This window comes from Eretmochelys imbricata, chromosome 3 (genome assembly GCF_965152235.1).
Source record: "Eretmochelys imbricata isolate rEreImb1 chromosome 3, rEreImb1.hap1, whole genome shotgun sequence".
Classification (NCBI taxonomy): domain Eukaryota; kingdom Metazoa; phylum Chordata; order Testudines; family Cheloniidae; genus Eretmochelys; species Eretmochelys imbricata.
The window spans coordinates 93,845,326-93,863,050 of NC_135574.1; the positions used below are offsets into that span (position 1 = coordinate 93,845,326).

The 17,725-nt window shown below is 39.6% G+C and overlaps 1 protein-coding gene across 2 annotated transcripts in view; it reads left to right on the forward strand.

Moving 5' to 3' along the window:
- Window positions 1-15,432, forward strand: part of HSF2 (heat shock transcription factor 2) — a 39,226-nt gene extending 23,794 nt beyond the window's left edge. The window contains exons 6-13 of one of the 2 annotated variants that reach the window (XM_077813007.1): window positions 1,920-1,981; window positions 2,136-2,220; window positions 2,888-3,057; window positions 5,094-5,363; window positions 10,705-10,810; window positions 13,297-13,350; window positions 13,947-14,025; window positions 14,460-15,432. In XM_077813007.1, the coding sequence (XP_077669133.1) occupies window positions 1,920-1,981; window positions 2,136-2,220; window positions 2,888-3,057; window positions 5,094-5,363; window positions 10,705-10,810; window positions 13,297-13,350; window positions 13,947-14,025; window positions 14,460-14,749 (1,116 nt within the window). In that variant the 3' untranslated portion in view covers window positions 14,750-15,432. The remainder of the gene's footprint in view (window positions 1-1,919; window positions 1,982-2,135; window positions 2,221-2,887; window positions 3,058-5,093; window positions 5,364-10,704; window positions 10,811-13,296; window positions 13,351-13,946; window positions 14,026-14,459) is intronic. The other variant, XM_077813008.1, reaches the window with a different exon arrangement.
- The last annotated feature ends 2,293 nt before the right edge of the window (window positions 15,433-17,725 follow it).

Below are 17,725 nucleotides of genomic sequence, written 5' to 3' on the forward strand. Positions count from 1 at the left end.
GAATGATATGGCCACTGGTGCAAGAATCTGTCTCTTTTTGGTGCCAATCATCTGAAAAAGCCTTCCTTGCTTCATTGACTAAATCTCTTTTTCAAATCTTACCTTGAAATCTGTCTTCTCTCTTACCTACAATTCCTTATCTCCTAACTTCTTTTGCCCATTCATTTTTATTTTCTTTATGATCTTTATTTTTTTTGTAAATCAATTCAGAATACAGTTTATGTAAAAGATACTACACAAAAATTGAACTGTATATTGAAATAATGCAGTTCAGACACTAGTACAGCTGGTTTTTAGCATTTGTGCCTTATCAAGTTGGATCACAACCTCAACATGAGTCGTCAATGTGATGCTGTTGTGCGGGGGGGGGAAAGCAAATGCACTAGGTTGTATTCCGCATTGCATGCAAGTCCTGGGAGGTGATAGTACACTGAGCGCTGGTTAGGCCTCAGCTGGAGTACTGTGTCCAATTTTGGTCACCAATGTTTAGAAATGATGTCAAGGTTCTTTCCCCCCTCTGAACTCTAGGGTACAGATGTGGGAACCTGCATGAAAAAAACCCCAAGCTTATTTTTACCAGCTTAGCTTAAAACTTCCCCAAGGTACAAACTATTTTACCTTTTGTCCCTGGACTTTATTTGCTGCCACCACCACCAAGCATCTAACAAACATAATAGGGAAAGAGCCCGCTTGGAAACGTCTTTTCCCCCCAAGTCTCCTCAAGCCCTACACCCCCTTTCCTGGGAAAGGCTTGATAAAAATCCTCACCAATTTGCATAGGTGAACACAGACCCAAACCCTTGGATCTTAAGAACAATGAAAAAGCAATCAGGTTCTTAAAAGAAGAATGTTAATTGAAGAAAAAGTAAAAGAATCACCTCTGTAAAATCAGGATGGTAAGTACCTTACAGGGTAATCAGATTCAAAGCATAGAGAATCCCTCTAGGCTAAACCTCAAGTTACAAAAAGACACAAAAACAGGAATGTAAATTCCATTCAGCACAACTTTTTTTTATCAGCCATTTAAACAAAACAGAATCTAACTCATATCTAGCTAGGTTGCTTACTGACTTTTTACAGCAGTTCTGACCTGCGTTCCTGCTCCAGTCCTGGCAAAAGGAACACAGATAGAGAAAACCCTTTGTTCCCCCCCCCCCACTCCAGCTTTGAAAGAATCTTGTCTCCTCATTGGTCATTTTGGTCAGGTGCCAGCAAGGTTGTCTTAGCTTCTTAACCCTTTACATGTGAAAGGGTTTTTCCCTCTGGCCAGGAGGGATTTAAAGGTGTTTACCCTTCCGTTTATATTTATGACAGATGTAGAGAAACTGGACAGGATCCAGAAGCAAGTGACAAAAATAATGGAAGGAATGGAATGCAAGCCATGAGAGCAAAGGCTTAAGGAACTGTGGGAATTATGTTTAGTTTGGAAAATAAGAGATTGAAGAAGGATGTGATAATGGTCTTCAAATACTTGAAAGGCTGCAATAAAAAAGATGGAGAAAAGTTGTTCTGTCTTGCCACAGAGGGCAGGATAAGAGACAATGGTTTGAAGATTTAGATTAAATCTCAGGGAAAAACTTCTTAACTGTAATAACGGGGGATAATGGAACAGACTGCCTAGGGAAGTTGTGGAAGCTCTTTCACTGGAGGTTTTCAAAAGGAAGCTCGATAGCCATCTGTCTTGGATGGTTTAGGCACAAATCCTGAATCTTGGCAGGAGGTTAGACTAGGTGACCTTTGCAGTCCCTCCTAAGTCTATGATTCTAAGTATGATAAACTTTGTAGTTTTACTACTGTGGGCTACTATTGGTTTTGTTGGTGGGTTTGTTTGTTTTTTTTTGTTTTGGTTTTGGTTTTTTGGGTTTTTTTTTTGACAAAACCTCGCATCGTAGTGTTTACTTATCTTCCTTTTCTTGTAGATTGTACAGTTCATTGTTACTCTGGTGCAGAATAACCAGCTAGTGAGTCTAAAACGCAAACGGTAAGTACAGTATTGAAAAAAATAATTTTGTAAATGTTAACCAGCTAATACGGGTTTCTTTTGCTGGGCTGCTTTTCTCTTTAGAAATATTTTTTTCATGCTTTAGTTGTGTTCATGCTACTGATTTCTCTCCCCCCACCCCCTCCCGGTTTAGGCCACTACTTCTGAATACCAATGGACCTCCGAAGTCCACTATGTTTCAGCAGATCGTCAAAGAAGCAGCTGACAAAAACCATCATGTAAGTTGATTTTGAAGTGGACATTATTTGTTCATGTGGCAACTGGCGAGATGGAGAAAGGTGAACAAGTATTAACAGGAGTGACCTATAGTGGCTGCAGTTGTGCTATATTAGCTAAAAGTGAGGCAAAAGAGGGGGAGAAGAGTGTTTTGAAGTGAATAACAGCTGTGTGCCAATGAACTATTTTCATGGTAGTTAAACCATTTCCATTGTAATGTGTGTTTGTTTCCAGCTTTTGTTGTGACACTGTTCTTGCTGATTTACAGTGTTGATATATTTTTGTATCACTCTCCAAGGTTTCTGGCTTATTTTGTTTTACGTTGTCTGATCTTTGGTGGATTTTAACTGTTATCATCTTGAGTTTATTTTATGAAAGTAGTTAATCACTCAACAAAATTTACAGCTATATACCTAATTGTTTAAATGTTCTGTTACAAAATTATTTATGCCAAATAATTAAAATATGAATACAAATCTGTGTGGAAAAGTGTCTTGTGTCTTAAGCGTTTTCCTAGGATATCTAGAACTTTTTTTAAAATTAGATATTCAGTTAAAATTAGGTATTCAGTTAGGGCTCTTAATTGAAGTATTATGTTTGGGTCTGATTTTTAGTTTGGAAATTTGATTCTTTTTATCTTTACAGTAGTTGTGCTTTTATAATTCTCAGGTACCACTCAGCAGAACTGAGGGACTAGAGCAGAGGGAGCAGATTTCAGATGACATCATTATTTATGATGTCACTGATGATATTGGTGAGGAAGAAAATACTATGGGTGAAGAAGAAAGTGCTCCCATTACTCCAGAAACAAATGAGGATGCTACGTCAGACTCTTCCAAGTAAGAAATATTTTTGAGTACAGAAGGCACTCAGTACTTCAGTATAGACAGGGAGATCCTAACCTTAAAATCTAATTCAGATCTACACAATACAATTTAGCTATATCTTGTATAATTCCATTTCAGTAAAGGAAGCAGTCTTAATCAAAGTGCAGGTATGCGATTTTGAATCATATATTAGTTACTGAAAGTTACTATACGTATGCAAATCCTGTGCACTCCAGGCCTGTGGACTGGCTTCACAGAACAAATCTGCAATTGTAGCTTAGTGTGGCTAGGATAAGAATTCAGCTAAAATAAAACATTTAAAAATGAAGGACCACTGGGGCATATACTACTTTTCTAGAAGTGCCATCTGTATGCTATTCTAATTTCTTGGTCTTTACTTCCTTAGCACAAGATTGGAACCCCCCTAGTTGAATGTTTTTTATACTGTTGAGGGTAGTTGTCATGTGCTACCTCTACCAAGTGTAAATGCTGCCCTCTGAACATTCCAGTCATTTTTTGTTGACTGCAAACCACCATCATTGATTTCTTCACTATTTTAGAGACTGTAAAGCCCTCCAGCCTTCTCAGTTCTATAATTCAAGGGTCATCTTGTGTACATTTCCCCCATTTTACTCCTTAATTCTGTGCTACATACTTTACCTGTTGTCCACACCTGTCTTTATAGTACACTCTCAGGTAAAAGCAGATGATCACTCCAGCCCTTCTGGCTGAAGGATTGTCTCCCAATGTTGCCCTTGGTTTACACTGCATAATAGTGTATAATTTTATGCTTTATGGATTTGAAATCCAGATTTTGTTGCCTGAGACTTAAACTACTGTTTTGGTTTTGGCAAATGGATGCTTTCTCTCTGCGTCCCCCGTGCCGCCCCCTACACACACAGAAAAATGTCATTAAGTGGGAGTACACATCAGTAATTTAAGTAACTTAAAAAAATCTTAGTGTTGTAGTTATTGGGTTTCTAATGCTCTTTTTTTAAAATATAAGTTGAGTGAAGATTAATCTTTGGAAAAAATACCCATTTAAAAGTGTGAAATTTCCTTAGTACTTTAAACACTTGTGAAAATTTCTCCCTGGCATCATGGAGGGAAAAGATTCTTCACTGTCTGTGACCTGCTTCATAATAATGAGTTGTGGAACATTGTGAGAGTTGTGGGGCAGGGTTTTTTCATTTCTGGGATCCTTTGCATAGGGACAGGGGAGCATTAGAATGTAGTAAAGGGGAGAAGAGTACACTTCGCAGGATCCTATTCGCCCTTACATCTGTGAGACTTAAATGCTTAAACTGCCCAATGAGCCTAATTAAGCTCATCAGCCATGACAAGATTGGCTTCTCTTCACCAACCCCATGTTCAGTTCCCATTCTTAGTACCCACCTTCTCTCATAACCACCTATTGATGTTCCTCTAAGGTGTTGTGTTTTTGTTTTTTTTTCCCTCCCCTCTCTCCTGGTCCTGTAAAACTTAATCCTACAGAATTAGAAAATAGTAGCAAACAGGCATGAAGTAAAATAAAAATGGTTTTCTCTAGCCTGATACCTTCATCCTTTCTAGTTCCAGTCCAGAAGAATTAAGATTCCTTAATGATTTTGAAGTATTTAATCCCTGGAAAATGCCCTGTAACTGTCCCCTAACAAGCTTCATCTGAATATGAAGCTTGGAGTTGTCCTTCTAACCTACTTTTGCTGAGAAAGTTATATTAAAATGAAGAGAACAGGGAAATTTTAAAACCAAATATTTTCGATTAAAGATGGTCATTAGCTGCTTAATCTTTTTTCCAGTTTCTTGAGATTCTTTTTACTGTATTTTAAACATGGTTTTTGTTACTGCCATAAAACTTTGAGGAGATGGTGAGAGGTTAAAATGGGGCTTAGAATGGAAGTCTAGACTCCCTTAACTAAGGAGTTAGCCACTGTTTACATATTCAGAGTGCTTTGCAGCTACTTAATCCTTATAGCACAACTTTGAAGGAGGTAGTTTGTTGCCTCTTCAGAGTTTAACCCATTTATGGTCTGTTTTATGTATTGCAGTTGTAGCCATTCGCCTGATATTGTAATTGTAGAAGATGATAATGAGGATGACAACATCCCTGTAATTCAGGGGGATAAAAATATCGAACCAGTCACTATCTCAGCCAGTGGTCCCCTCAGTCCTGTCAGTGACAGTACAAGCCCTCTCATGTCTAGTGCTGTTCAACTGAACAACCAGTCAACTCTTACTGCAGAAGACCCTGTCTCAATGATGGATTCCATACTCAGTGAGAATGGAGTAATTTCACAGAACATCAACCTTCTTGGAAAGTGAGTAGCTTTGATGCGTTTAAAACAATTGACTAAGTTATAGTTGATACGTTCATCAACTGCGTCTTTAACTACTTTCACTGAAAGACTCTTAGAGGCCCTGCAAAGGATTCTTCAAAGATTGAATTTGTGCTCTTTTGCTGCTTTATGGTGCATATAAATAGTGTTCCATGTTTTCAGTTTATTTGTTTAAAAAGAAAAAAAAACACTTTAGGAATGTGTTAGTGTGTTTTTTTCCCAAACATTAAAACAGAGATGAAATGGGTTTTAAAAAAAATAAGTAATCTGGGCAAAAGGAAAAACAAAAAAAACCTTTCATAATATGCACATTTTACTACAGTATAACTGAAACTCTATGTTCAAAGATGGTTTTTGCCTTTCTCAGAGCTAGTAGTTTTTCCACAAATCTTGGTTTACGTATGCTCGTGTAATTTTCTTTGAAGTATCCTCACTCATGTGGAGCCTCTTTTTGTCTTAGAGGTAATCCAACTTTGAAAATGCATCAGTATATCCAGGGGGCACACTCAAAGCTCACCGTGCCCCTTTGCTGAAGTTGGGAAGTGTCTTGATGACTATTCCAAAAAGCCAGTACATTAAAAGCCAGTACATTAAGTTTCACATTGTCAGGGTTAGGCACATTCATGTCCGTAGTAAAGTCCCTTTTCAGATTTGAAATGTCATCTTCAGGAGCAAATGGCTGGAACACTCTGGCATAATGGTCGTAGTCTATTGCAAAATTCACCTTGAGGATTCCAAAAAGGATCTTTGGCACCAAACACTTCGGGGTTCAAATTATGGGCAATGGTCTCCCATTTCTCACTGAGAACTGTGGTGAAGGTTTTGAACTTCTTTTTTTAAAAAACTTTTTTCATGTTCTGGAATCAGAATGATTTCCAGAAACAGCTGGGTTTTCTCACCATATGTTTCTCCTGCAGCTTTTGTGCTCAATTCAGCTGAGATTTTGATTGTCAGGATCTAGTAAACATCTGCATTAGCAAACATGTTGGCAGTAGTTGGAGAAAACTCCAGTGTTTTCTACATGTCCCACAATGATTCCAAGTTTTCAACAACGAACATTGCCTGGGTGCACAGAATCTGGTGGTCATTTTCTTTCAGTTTTTTCAGAGTCTGCTTTAGAACCAACAAACTCAGGATGATCTAGAGAGGCATAGCACAGTCAACACGTTATTTACATGACAAGCAGCGAAGTATAAGCTCATCCACCAATGTGGCACAACAGGGGTAGGTAATTGGCAGTCAGCTCTGCACTCATTTCACACTATGTAAAGCAAAGTCTTCAGCTTGTTCACATTTTTGAAAATGGCCCCAAATCCAAAGATCTAAGATTTCACGTCTTTCATTTCTTCTGTAGCAGTAGCTGCTGACACCACACAACAGTAGTCAGATGAGCAGGATAGGCAATGTGTAGCAGCTCCGGTTTCTGATTGAGTTTAATCTCCCATGCAAACTTAGCCATGTCGGAAGCAGAATCTGTGTTCGTTGTGGCCACATTTTCCCACATTTGTTGGTACATTTCAAACATGTCCGTGAAATAAAAAACGAAAACAAAAGACCAAGAATTGGATAGGCCAAAGCATCAGAAGATTTGTCAAATCAATCTAGACACCACATTCCCATTAATTCATTCTATCTGTTTATATACTAAAGCACTGTCATTTTTCTTTTAGAAACTTACGAGTGAGGTTGTCTGCATTAGGAAGGGTTTTTGCGGCTGTAGACAGTATTGTCACACAGCGTCACCAGTAGGCCCCTCTGCAATTAAGAGTGGTTGTCCAGTGAAACAAAGAGCACACACAAATTAATTGACACAATCTTCTCTTTCATGGAAGCCCTGGTGAAAGCTCCTGGTATTGACTGCTTATCCTGAAGCTCACTTCCTTAGAATCATAGAATATTAGGGTTGGAAGAGACCTCAGGAGGTCATCTATTCCAATCCCCTACTCAAAGCAGGACCAACACCAACTAAATTATCCCAGCCAAGGCTTTGTCAAGCCGGGCCTTAAAAACCTCTAAGGATGGAGATTCCACTACCTTCCTCGCGAAATCGTGTTTCTTAATATCCAGCCTAGACCTCCCCCACTGCAACTTGAGACCATTGCTTCTTGTTCTGTCTTCTGCCACCACTGAGAACAGCCTAGCTCCATCCTCTTTAGGAACTCCCCTTCAGGTAGTTGAAGGTTGCTATCAAATCCTGCTCACTCTTCTCTTCCGCAGACTAAATAACCCCAGTTCCCTCAGCCTCTCCTCATAAGTCATGTGCCCCAGTCGCCTAATCATTTTTATTGCCCTCCGTTGGACACTCTCCAATTTGTCCACATCCCTTCTGTAGTGGGGGGGACCAAAACTGGACGCAGTACTTCAGGTGTGGCCTTACCAATGCCGAATAGAGAGGAATAATCATTTCCCTCGATCTGCAGGCAATGCTCCTACTAATACAGTCCAATATGCCATTGGCCTTCTTGGCAATGAGGGCACACTGCTGACTCATATCCAACTTCTCGTCCACTGTATTCCCCAGGTCCTTTTCTGCAGAACTGCTGTTTAGCCAGTCGGTCCCCAGCCTGTAGCGGTGCATGGGAGTCTTCCTTCCTAAGTGCAGGACTCTGCACTTGTCCTTGTTGAATCTCCTCAGATTTCTTTTGGCCCAATTCTCCAATTTGTCTAGGTCACTCTGGACCCTATCCCTACCCTCCAGTGTATCTACCTGTCCCTATAGCTTAGTGTCATCTGTGAACTTGCTAAGGGTGCAATTAATCCCATCACCCAGATCATTGATGAAGATGTTGAACAAAACAAGCCCCAGCACCAACCCCTGGGGCACTCCGCTTGATACTGGCTGCCAGCTAGACATCGAGCTGTTGATCACTGCCTGTTGAGTCTGACAATCTAGCCAGCTTTCTATCCACTTTGGATCCAATCCATACTTTTTTTAACTTGCTGGCAAGAATACAGTGGGAGACCATATCAGAAGCTTTGCTAAAGTCAAGATCACATCCGCCCCTTTCCCCATCTCCACAGAGCCAGTTATCTCCTCATAGAAGGCAGTCAGGTTGGTCAGGCATGACTTGCCCTTGGTGAATCCATGCTGACTGTTCCTGATCACTTTCCTCTCCTCCAAGTGCTTCAAAATGGATTCCTCGAGGATCTGCTCCATAATTTTGCTGGGGACTGAAGTGAGTCTGTAGTTCCCCGGGTTCTCTCTTTCCTTTTTTAAATATGGGCACTATATTTGCCTTTTTCCAATCATCCAGGACCTCCCCCGATCGCCACGAATTTTCAAAGATAATGGCCAATGGCTCTGCAATCACATCAGCCAACTCTCTCAGCACCCTTGGATGCATTAGATCTGGACTCATGGACTTGTGCACATCCAGCTTTTTTAAATAGTCTTTAACCTGTTTTCAACACTGAGGGCTGCTCACTTCCTCCCCATGCAGCAGTCTGGGAGCTGACCTTATCTGTGAAGACTGAGGGGGGAAAAAAAAAGCATTGGGTACTTCAGCTTTTTCCACATCTGTCACTATGTTGACTTCCCCCATTCAGTAAGGGTCCCACACTTTCCCTGACTGTGTCGTCTTGTTGCTTCGTGTCATTCGCTTTCAACATGCTTGTTTTTGTTCTGTCAGCATGAGCCCTGACCTCAATGCTGTAGTCCTTGCAGCACAATGCATCCTTTTCACTCCCATCTTTACTTCCATTGACAATTTCTAAGCACTGATTTTCTTGTTGATATTCAGGCATATATTAATGTTTTCACCCTATGTTTACTTTTTTTTAACTTTTTCTGTGGAGGATAGATTGTTTAAACTTAGCGCCGCACTAAACAGACGCAAAGAAATAGGGAAGGCAACGTCTTAGCACAATATTAACGTTGTTTGATTTTTCTGACTTTCACCATGTGTGTGCTGTGTTTTTACACTGCAGAGCTGCAGGACATAACAATTGTGTAAAGCGTTAATGTTTAACAAAAATAAGTACCTGGGAGAAAAAAATTGAGTGGATTAATACATGGATGTTAATCAGTAAAACCTGAACTCCTTTAAATTAAAAAAAAAAAAAAAAAAAAATTTGAAAACGGAGAACTCAGAATACTATATATAAAGAAGTCTTGAAAGCTATTTAAAAAATATTGTCTTATATGTTTTTTATCATAGAAATATCAGCAATCCTGGTCTTTCCTGTTTTTGCTAGAGGTCTACTCCGGGGAGGTCTTGAGGATATTTACTGTTACTTCTTGCACCATAATTTGAACGGTGGAAGTATTTGTTAAAATTAAAGACCTTCCTTCATCCAAAATGTTACTTCAGTTAAATAGGTGACATTTAAAACTTTGTTTTTTATTAGTCTAAGATTCCCTTTTTTCAAATGCTATATTTGCACTTCCTTTACTTTTGTGATGACAGCATTTTACTGGTTTTCTGGTCATAGTCTTCCAGCCTAGATAGACATAGTCTAAATTTTAAATGTGAAACATCTTTGTAATGTGTATTTTGCTCATTCAGGTCCTCGTTATGTATCATAAAAAAATCAAACAAGGGCACAAAATCAGTCCCTCCCTCCTTGCAGGTCACCTTAAGGATGGATTTTTATTTTTTTTCCTTGCTGGGTATGAACTCTTTTTTTTTTTTTTTTCAAAGCCTCTGACAGACTTTTATTATTGCACTCTAAAGGTGTTTTTTGTTTTTTTTTTTACATGGTTTAAGTTAAAAACAAAAGCTAAAGGCTACTACATTGTCTTTAGAGTATATGTTGTATAGCAGAGGAAATAACTTACTTACTTACTTTAATTGCAATCAGCACTTGCTGGTGGAATGTGGTGTTCTTTTTTTAATTGTCTTTTGAATCACTTTTGCATTCTTTTTCATCCCCGCATGCAACCATCTGATTACTTTTGTACTGTTACCTTGTAATATAAAAGGATCTACTTTCAGCTTTAAAAATCATTCTAATGAACTGAAAGTGACTTCTGCTCTCCTTTATTGTGGAAACAGCAGCGTTGTGAGTGGGTCACAGCCTATTGATTTGTGAATGTCAGATGTATAAATTGACAATCCTGTCAAACGTTCTTAACTGTTTGACATCAGGCAGAGAGAAATATCGTATCAGCACTTGCCAGTGCCGTTTTAAACAAGCAGTGATGATGGTACTGTTACATATACCTATTCCAATGGCTGAATTATAAAGCTTCTGTATCTCTATAACAAATTTTCATAGGTACCCTGCACCTCACTTGACTTTTTTTTTCTTTTTTTTCACGCTGTCAGTAGAAATGTTGCTGCTATTTCAGAACACAAAATCCTCTTTCTTTTCTATCTTCCAGAGTTGAGCTTTTGGATTATCTTGACAGTATTGATTGCAGTTTAGAGGACTTCCAAGCCATGCTGTCAGGACGACAGTTCAGCATAGACCCAGATCTTCTGGTTGATGTATGTATTTCTAGTAACTTCCTCTGTTTTTTGTTTTGTAATGAACAAGATCATATAGGATACACATTTCTCAAGAGGTTTCAGAGTAGCAGCCTTGTTAGTCTGTATATGCGAAATGAAAAGGAGGACTTGTGGCACTTTAGAAACTAACAAATTTATTTGAGCATAAGCTTTCGTGAGCTAAAGTTCACTTCATCGGATGCATCCGATGAAGTGAGCTGTAGCTCACGAAAGCTTACGCTCAAATAAATTTTAGTCTCTAAAGTGCCACAAGTCCTCCTTTTCATTTTTCAAGAGGATATTTGTATCTTAAAGCTTTGTTTAAAGTTTTAATGCAAAAAAGTTCATGCATCTTTAAAGGCTGCACAATTATAAAATTAAAATCAAATTCAAACATTTCTACAGTTACAATTTAGTCTTATTGCTTAGACTTATTGCTTATCCTGTATATTACATACTAAAAATTTTAACATAAAGCCTTTATAACAAGGAAACAGATATGCAAAAGTTTGTCTCCAAAGTAGCAGAATTAATATTAATGTAGAAATCTTTTGTATTTCCTGACACTTATTACTTTAGCTGTGCCACATGTGCAAATGTGGCACTTTTTTTTTTCTTCCCTTAAATAAAAAAAAAAATGGGGAGGAAGGAAACACAAATCATAGTGCATGCTTCAGTACTGGTATAGTGCTTCCAAATGCCCCTGAAGTCCATGCTCTTTTAACTGCTACACCAATTTATGTATGTTTAGTAGAACTGGTACTGTTGACTAGAACTCTGTGTACTTCCGTGAAGTTGGCCAAAAGTGGATAAGGGAACCAAGGATTGGATCAGGCCTGAAGCCATGAGGTAGAAGTTCTAGCACAGTGGTTTTCAAAGTTCAGGTCTCAGAGTAACAGCCGTGTTAGTCTGTATTCGCAAAAAGAAAAGGAGGACTTGTGCACCTTAGAGACTAACCAATTAATTTGAGCATAAGCTTTCGTGAGCTACAGCTCACTTCATCGGATGCAAACTTTCAGGTCGCGACCCAATAGTGGGTCACGGAATGCAAGTTACTGGGTCACCTTGCTCAGCACTCGGGGACCCTGGCAGCCAGTCAGTAAAAACAAGTCCCTACCTGTTCTGACACCACGCCGCACCTGGAAGCGGCCTGTAGGCAGGGCCAAGGGGCTTCATGCACTGGCTCCGCATTCCCATTGGCTGGAAACTGGCCAATGGGAGCTTGGGGGGGGTGCTGCTTGCAGGCAAGAGCTGCATGGAGCCGCTTGCGTGCATCTCTGCCTAGGATCTGGACCTGCTTGCCGCTTCAGGGGCTAGGGAGACCAGGTGTTCCAATTTTATAGGGACAGTCCCGATTTTGGGTTTTTTCTTATATAGACTCCTATTAACACCCACCCCCATCCCAATTTTTCACATTTGCTGTCTGGTCACCCTATCTGGGGCGCAGCACGGTGCCAGGACAGGCAGGAAGCCTGCCTCTGCACCCTGGCTGTGCCGCTGGCTGGGAGCCGCCAGAGATAAGCTTGTGCCCCAGTCCCCTGCCCCAGCCCCGAGTACCCCCACACACACACCTGGAGCCCTTTCCTGCACCCCAACCCCCTCGTCCCCGGCCCCACCCCAGACCTCGCAGCTCAGAGCCCTGATCCCCTCTTGCACCCCAAACCCCACCACCCCCTTCCACACCCATCATCCCCAGCTCTGTTGGGTCGTGAGCATCAACAATTTTCTTCAACTGGGTTGCCAAAAAAAAGCTTGAATACCACTGTTTTAGGACCTGCTTTGTAAATGGGGAAGCGGAGACTGACTCTCTATCACACTCCCAAGGCTCAAGGGCCAAGTATATTCTGGGCCACAAAATTTTGAATTGAGTATGTATTCTAATGGTTCCAAATTGTGCCTAATAATGACACACTTGGGTAGGAGGAAACAGAAGGGAATAAGAGGACTGGCAATCCAGTTTTAGCTAGTGGCGCCTGCCTGTATATATTGAAAGCACCAAAGTTAAGCAGCTGGGGAGAGAGAGGAGTGGACATTTTTTCCACATTCGTAATTCAAATGAATGAGGTGACTGCTGTTTCAGTCCGTGGGGCCGTAGTTCTCTTATTTATTCTTCCTTTACATCATTCCTCTCACTTAACTGGTCAACTATGTGGCAGTTCACACTTTTCTGAATCTGGTGTTTCAGAAACTGCAGGATTAACATACAGCACCGTTCTGAGCTAGACATGGTACTGACATTGCTGTGTTGTGAGCATTACCAGTGCCCTGCAGTCTCAAAATGTAATAGGTCTACTCCACAATTAGGCTTCTCCTTAGCAAATGTTTTGCGCAAAATGGCAAACTTGTAAAAGGGAGTCCAATCCTGCTCAGATCCTATAGGCACTGCATAAAATAAACAATATAGTAAAATATTTACACCCATATATTTAGTGACCTATACTTATACCAACGTTCGGAATTTTAAAACAGTGTTTTGTCTTGTTCAGCTTTTTACAAGCTCCGTGCAGATGAATCCCACAGATCACATCAGTAATACAAAAGTAAGTTCCAAAGCCCACAGTAGCGAGAAATACAAATACAGTTGGAGGTTGGTGAACAGTTTGTCCTTTAGCTCTGCCCATTACTGAAGTGACAAAGCATTTTCATATTTTGTTGTGAATAAAACCTCTAAGTTGGATACAAAAACTGCAGTTGAATTTATTCCTATTCTGCTTTGTAGCTGGAAGGGAAAAACAGCACAAATTGTGGGGGGGAGATAAGTTTTTATACTACGTTCATCACCATGATATCTAGGGGAAGTAATTAACATTTTTACAGATGAGGAAAGTGAAGCTAATGCTCCTCCAACTTCTAACTGTAGAACAGTAATCCTCCCTCAATGTTAATCTCTCAGTTTCTATTTGGATTCACCAGGGTTTCACTTCATGTTGTTTTCTAGACCAGCATCCATTAAGCCACATGAATAGTTGCCATACAGTTGTAACATCTTTTTACAGGCTAATGCAGGTTATTTTAATAGTTACGTGGACTTTGTCAAGCTTCGCCAGTTGTAACCTTTTTGTTACTTATGCAGACTGGGTTTTTTAAAGCCTATTTCAGATTAAGTTTTGACTTCAATTTCTTTTTTCATTTGGAGACAAAAGGAATAGAAACTACAAAGAGTAATGGACCTCAGCCTGCTTCACAAGACACACACGGTTCTAAGCCCAAATCAGGTTAGTACAGCGAATGGCATGGCTTTCTTTGCAGGAAGAGCTTCATAGCTGAAAAGATGCAAGAGGGAAAAATTGTGAAGTACTTGTTAAAACAATATCCTGTTTAGTCAGGTCTTATCTGCTTGATTGCTTTGTGCTGGTAACATGACAAGAACCAAAATAGTTACTGTGAAGAATTTGCATTGCACCAGATGCAAAGACAAAACTAATTAAATGTTGGTGTTTCAGACAAATCTGAACAATAAATTGTTTACTTTGCTTCTTGCAACACTTCAATAGTATGCCCAGTTTTTTTAAAAAAGTAACCATTTTGTTCAAAAATATTTTTATAATGTGGTTTGCTTTGTAAAAAGTACACTTAAAATTTTTGGAATTAGCACTGTGCATGTAAACTATTAGTGACTTTCTGAAGTATTCTTTTTCTTCCCTTGTAGATAAACAGCTCATTCAATATACTGCCTTTCCACTCCTTGCATTCCTTGATGGGAGTCCAGGTGCAACTGTTGAGGGTGGAAACTCCACATCTGAAACCATGTCCTCCCTAGACAAATCCTTAGAAGTGGATGAGCTTCTGGAAAGCAGCCTGGACCCTGAACCAACTCAAAGCAAGTTAGTGCGGCTGGAGCCACTGACTGAGGCAGAAGCAAGTGAAGCCACACTGTTTTATTTATGTGAACTTGCTCCTGCACCCATGGACACAGATATGCCATTCTTGGATAACTAACATAGCAGGAACTTTGTATATATTCATCAAAACGAACTATTTATTTAGGATATCATTTGGTATCTGGGTTTTTTGGTAAATACTTTGGTTAGTATAACCAGCTATTGTGGAATCTCTCTCCTACCCTCCTCCTTCCCCCTCTCTCCTCCACCCCCCACAGCTGTTTAAGTAGTTGTGTACTTATATAAGATGACATAGACATAGTTGCATATATCAAGTCATACTAAGTTACCAAACTTTTTAATTGTTCTCAAATATTTGGCATTTATAGAGAATACAAAATATTCCAGGTAATCAAAATTCATGTCATAATGACCTTTGTTTTATGCTCTTAAGACTTTTTGGTTCTATGTATGATTGAGTAGAATAACTCTGTATGGTGTAGAACTCAATGTTTTCTGTATTCTGGTTTTCTATTTTTACAACCTTTGTTTAAAAAACTTGGGGGGTGGGGGGTGCATCAAGACCTGACTTGAGCTGTATTTTTTCTGGTTGAATTGGGAACAAAGTGCCTGTTACCGAGTTGACTCTTTGGTTCTGCCTTAGTTCTTCAGTGAGTGTGATCATACATGACAGGAGAGACATGGAAGTTTTTTATTTATTCAGACAGGAGCCACTTGCATGCATGAGTACTTCTAACCTGAACCATCCACTTTGATAAAATAAATGTTATCTAAGTGTGACTTTTATTAGGGGTCATCTTTTACATTGTCTACACTTTGAGTCAATGCTTAGAACATATTTTCAGATGAAGTAACTTTAATTCATGCTAGTGATACAACAAAAGACCATCTTAGTTTTCAGTTTCAGAACAATTTATTTAAAACCAGTAATTGTGTGGGATAAATTTCAAGAGGTCAGGTCAGTTTCTACATGAGCTATGTATTAAGTGAAAGATGTACACTTTACTATATTAACATGCTGAGATAGTAGTAAAAATAGAGGTTTTGATATGATTGAGCATGAAATGCTGTTTTTATATACAGATAATGCTGTGTTCACTGTTAGGTAAGGATCTTGTAGCATTTCAGTTAAACACCTGTTTCAAGCTACTTGAATCAGGCAGAAAAAAATCCTTAAATTCTCAGCAGTTTTTGTGCATTGACTCATCTTCTGTACCACCAGTAAACGATGTATTTGTAGACCTAGGGTACATCTGCACATGGATAAAATAGCATGACTGGAGTTGGCTCAGGTCAGTGGACTCGAACTCAGAGTGCTAAAAATTGTGCTTGGGCTGGAGCTTCTGCTCTGGGACCTTCCACTGTGAGCCTGAGTCAGCTGATTTAGGCCAGCCATTGGGGGGAGGAGTTATCCCTGTGTAGATGTAACTATAGTGGTTTTGAGTATATTTCCATTAATGGACTTTGTAAAATGTATCTAGAAAGCTACTATTGCATACTCGTTCAGAAGGCACTCTCCTATTAAAACAAGTACCTTTTGGCAAGCATAGCAGTAACTGCTCTTAATACATAAGACCTTATGACAAAAGTTCATATAGCGCTTATTTTTTGACTCACTGAGAGGAAATTAACAGTCAACTAAAATGGAAGTAGCTCAGTGAGGTGTACTATATACTATCAGAGGCCACTGGCTGTGTAGGTCTCTGGCTTCACCTGTTGAGGGTGCCTCTGTTTGGTATAAGTGTCTAATCATGTATTGTTGTACCACACAAGAATTCACTTAGTAAACAATTTTGATGTGGCATGAAAAGATTCTTAATGGGTTAGCTGAGTTGCTAGTTTATCAAGTTAATTTCACTAAATACTGCTTAGAGCAGGGGTTCTCAAACTGGGGGTTGGGGCCCCTCAGGGATCACAAGCTGTCAGCCTCCACTCCAAACCCCACTTTGCATCCAGCATTTATAATGGTGATAAATATATAAAAATGTTTTTAATTTATGGGAGAGGGTATACTCAAAGGCTTGCTATGTGAAAGGGGTCACCAATACAAAAGTAAGAACCACTGGCTTAGAGTATCTAATGAAAGGTATATTGAGGGAGGTTAGACCATTTAAGAGATTTTTGGCAGGGGAAGAGAATACAGGTGTAACTAAAACACATGTGGTAGAACCACACCTGCAGTGCTCATTGCAACTCAGATGAGCCTAGCATGTTGAAGAGCTCCATGTGCTCAGTCATTTTCACAGTGATCAATATTCAAACTGTTCACTGCTCCTGCATAAGGTCAGCTAACTCTGGGTGTGTTTATGCTATCCCTTCTATCTAAAGAACTGAGTTCACAGACCAGAAGAAGTGGTTGAAACCAATGTTTGGTCACCTGTCCTCAGGGGATGATGTATAAGATGACAATTCAAATGTAGTAAAGGTACAGGCATCTAAGGTGTTCTCTTTATGCCCTTAGTATTACTCAGTGTATAACTCAAAAGCTTGAGGTAACTGGTGCAGTGAAGAAAACCCTTAGTTAATTAAGCTAGGTAGGAGTATAGAACCTGGAAGCAGTAAAGGAAAGACTATAGTCATTCTAAATTAAAGTAAGTACTGCCCCTTTGCTACTGCTAACTACTAGAAGGAACCAAATGAGCCAGATGTTTGCTGTTATTAGATGACACTCAAGTTAAGATCTATTTGCTTCTGTCTTCAGTGGCTCAGGAAGGCAAGGTATTTCTAGTAGAGATGAAGTTATACAAAGCACTGGTGTTAACTCACCTGAAATACCATGTACTGTTCTGGTCTCCCATGTTTAAGAAAGATGAATTCAAATTGGAACAGGTACAGAAGGGCTACTAGGATGATCCAAGGAATGGAAAGCTTGTCTTATGAAAGGAGACTCAAGGAGCTTGGCTTGTTTAGCCTAACCAAAAAGGTTGAGGGGAGATATGATTGCTCTCTAAAAATGTATCAGAGGGATAAATACAGGAGAGGGAGAGGAATTATTTAAGCTCAGTACCAATGTGGACACAAGAACAAATGGATATAAACTAGTCATTGGGAAGTTTAGACTTGAAATTAGATG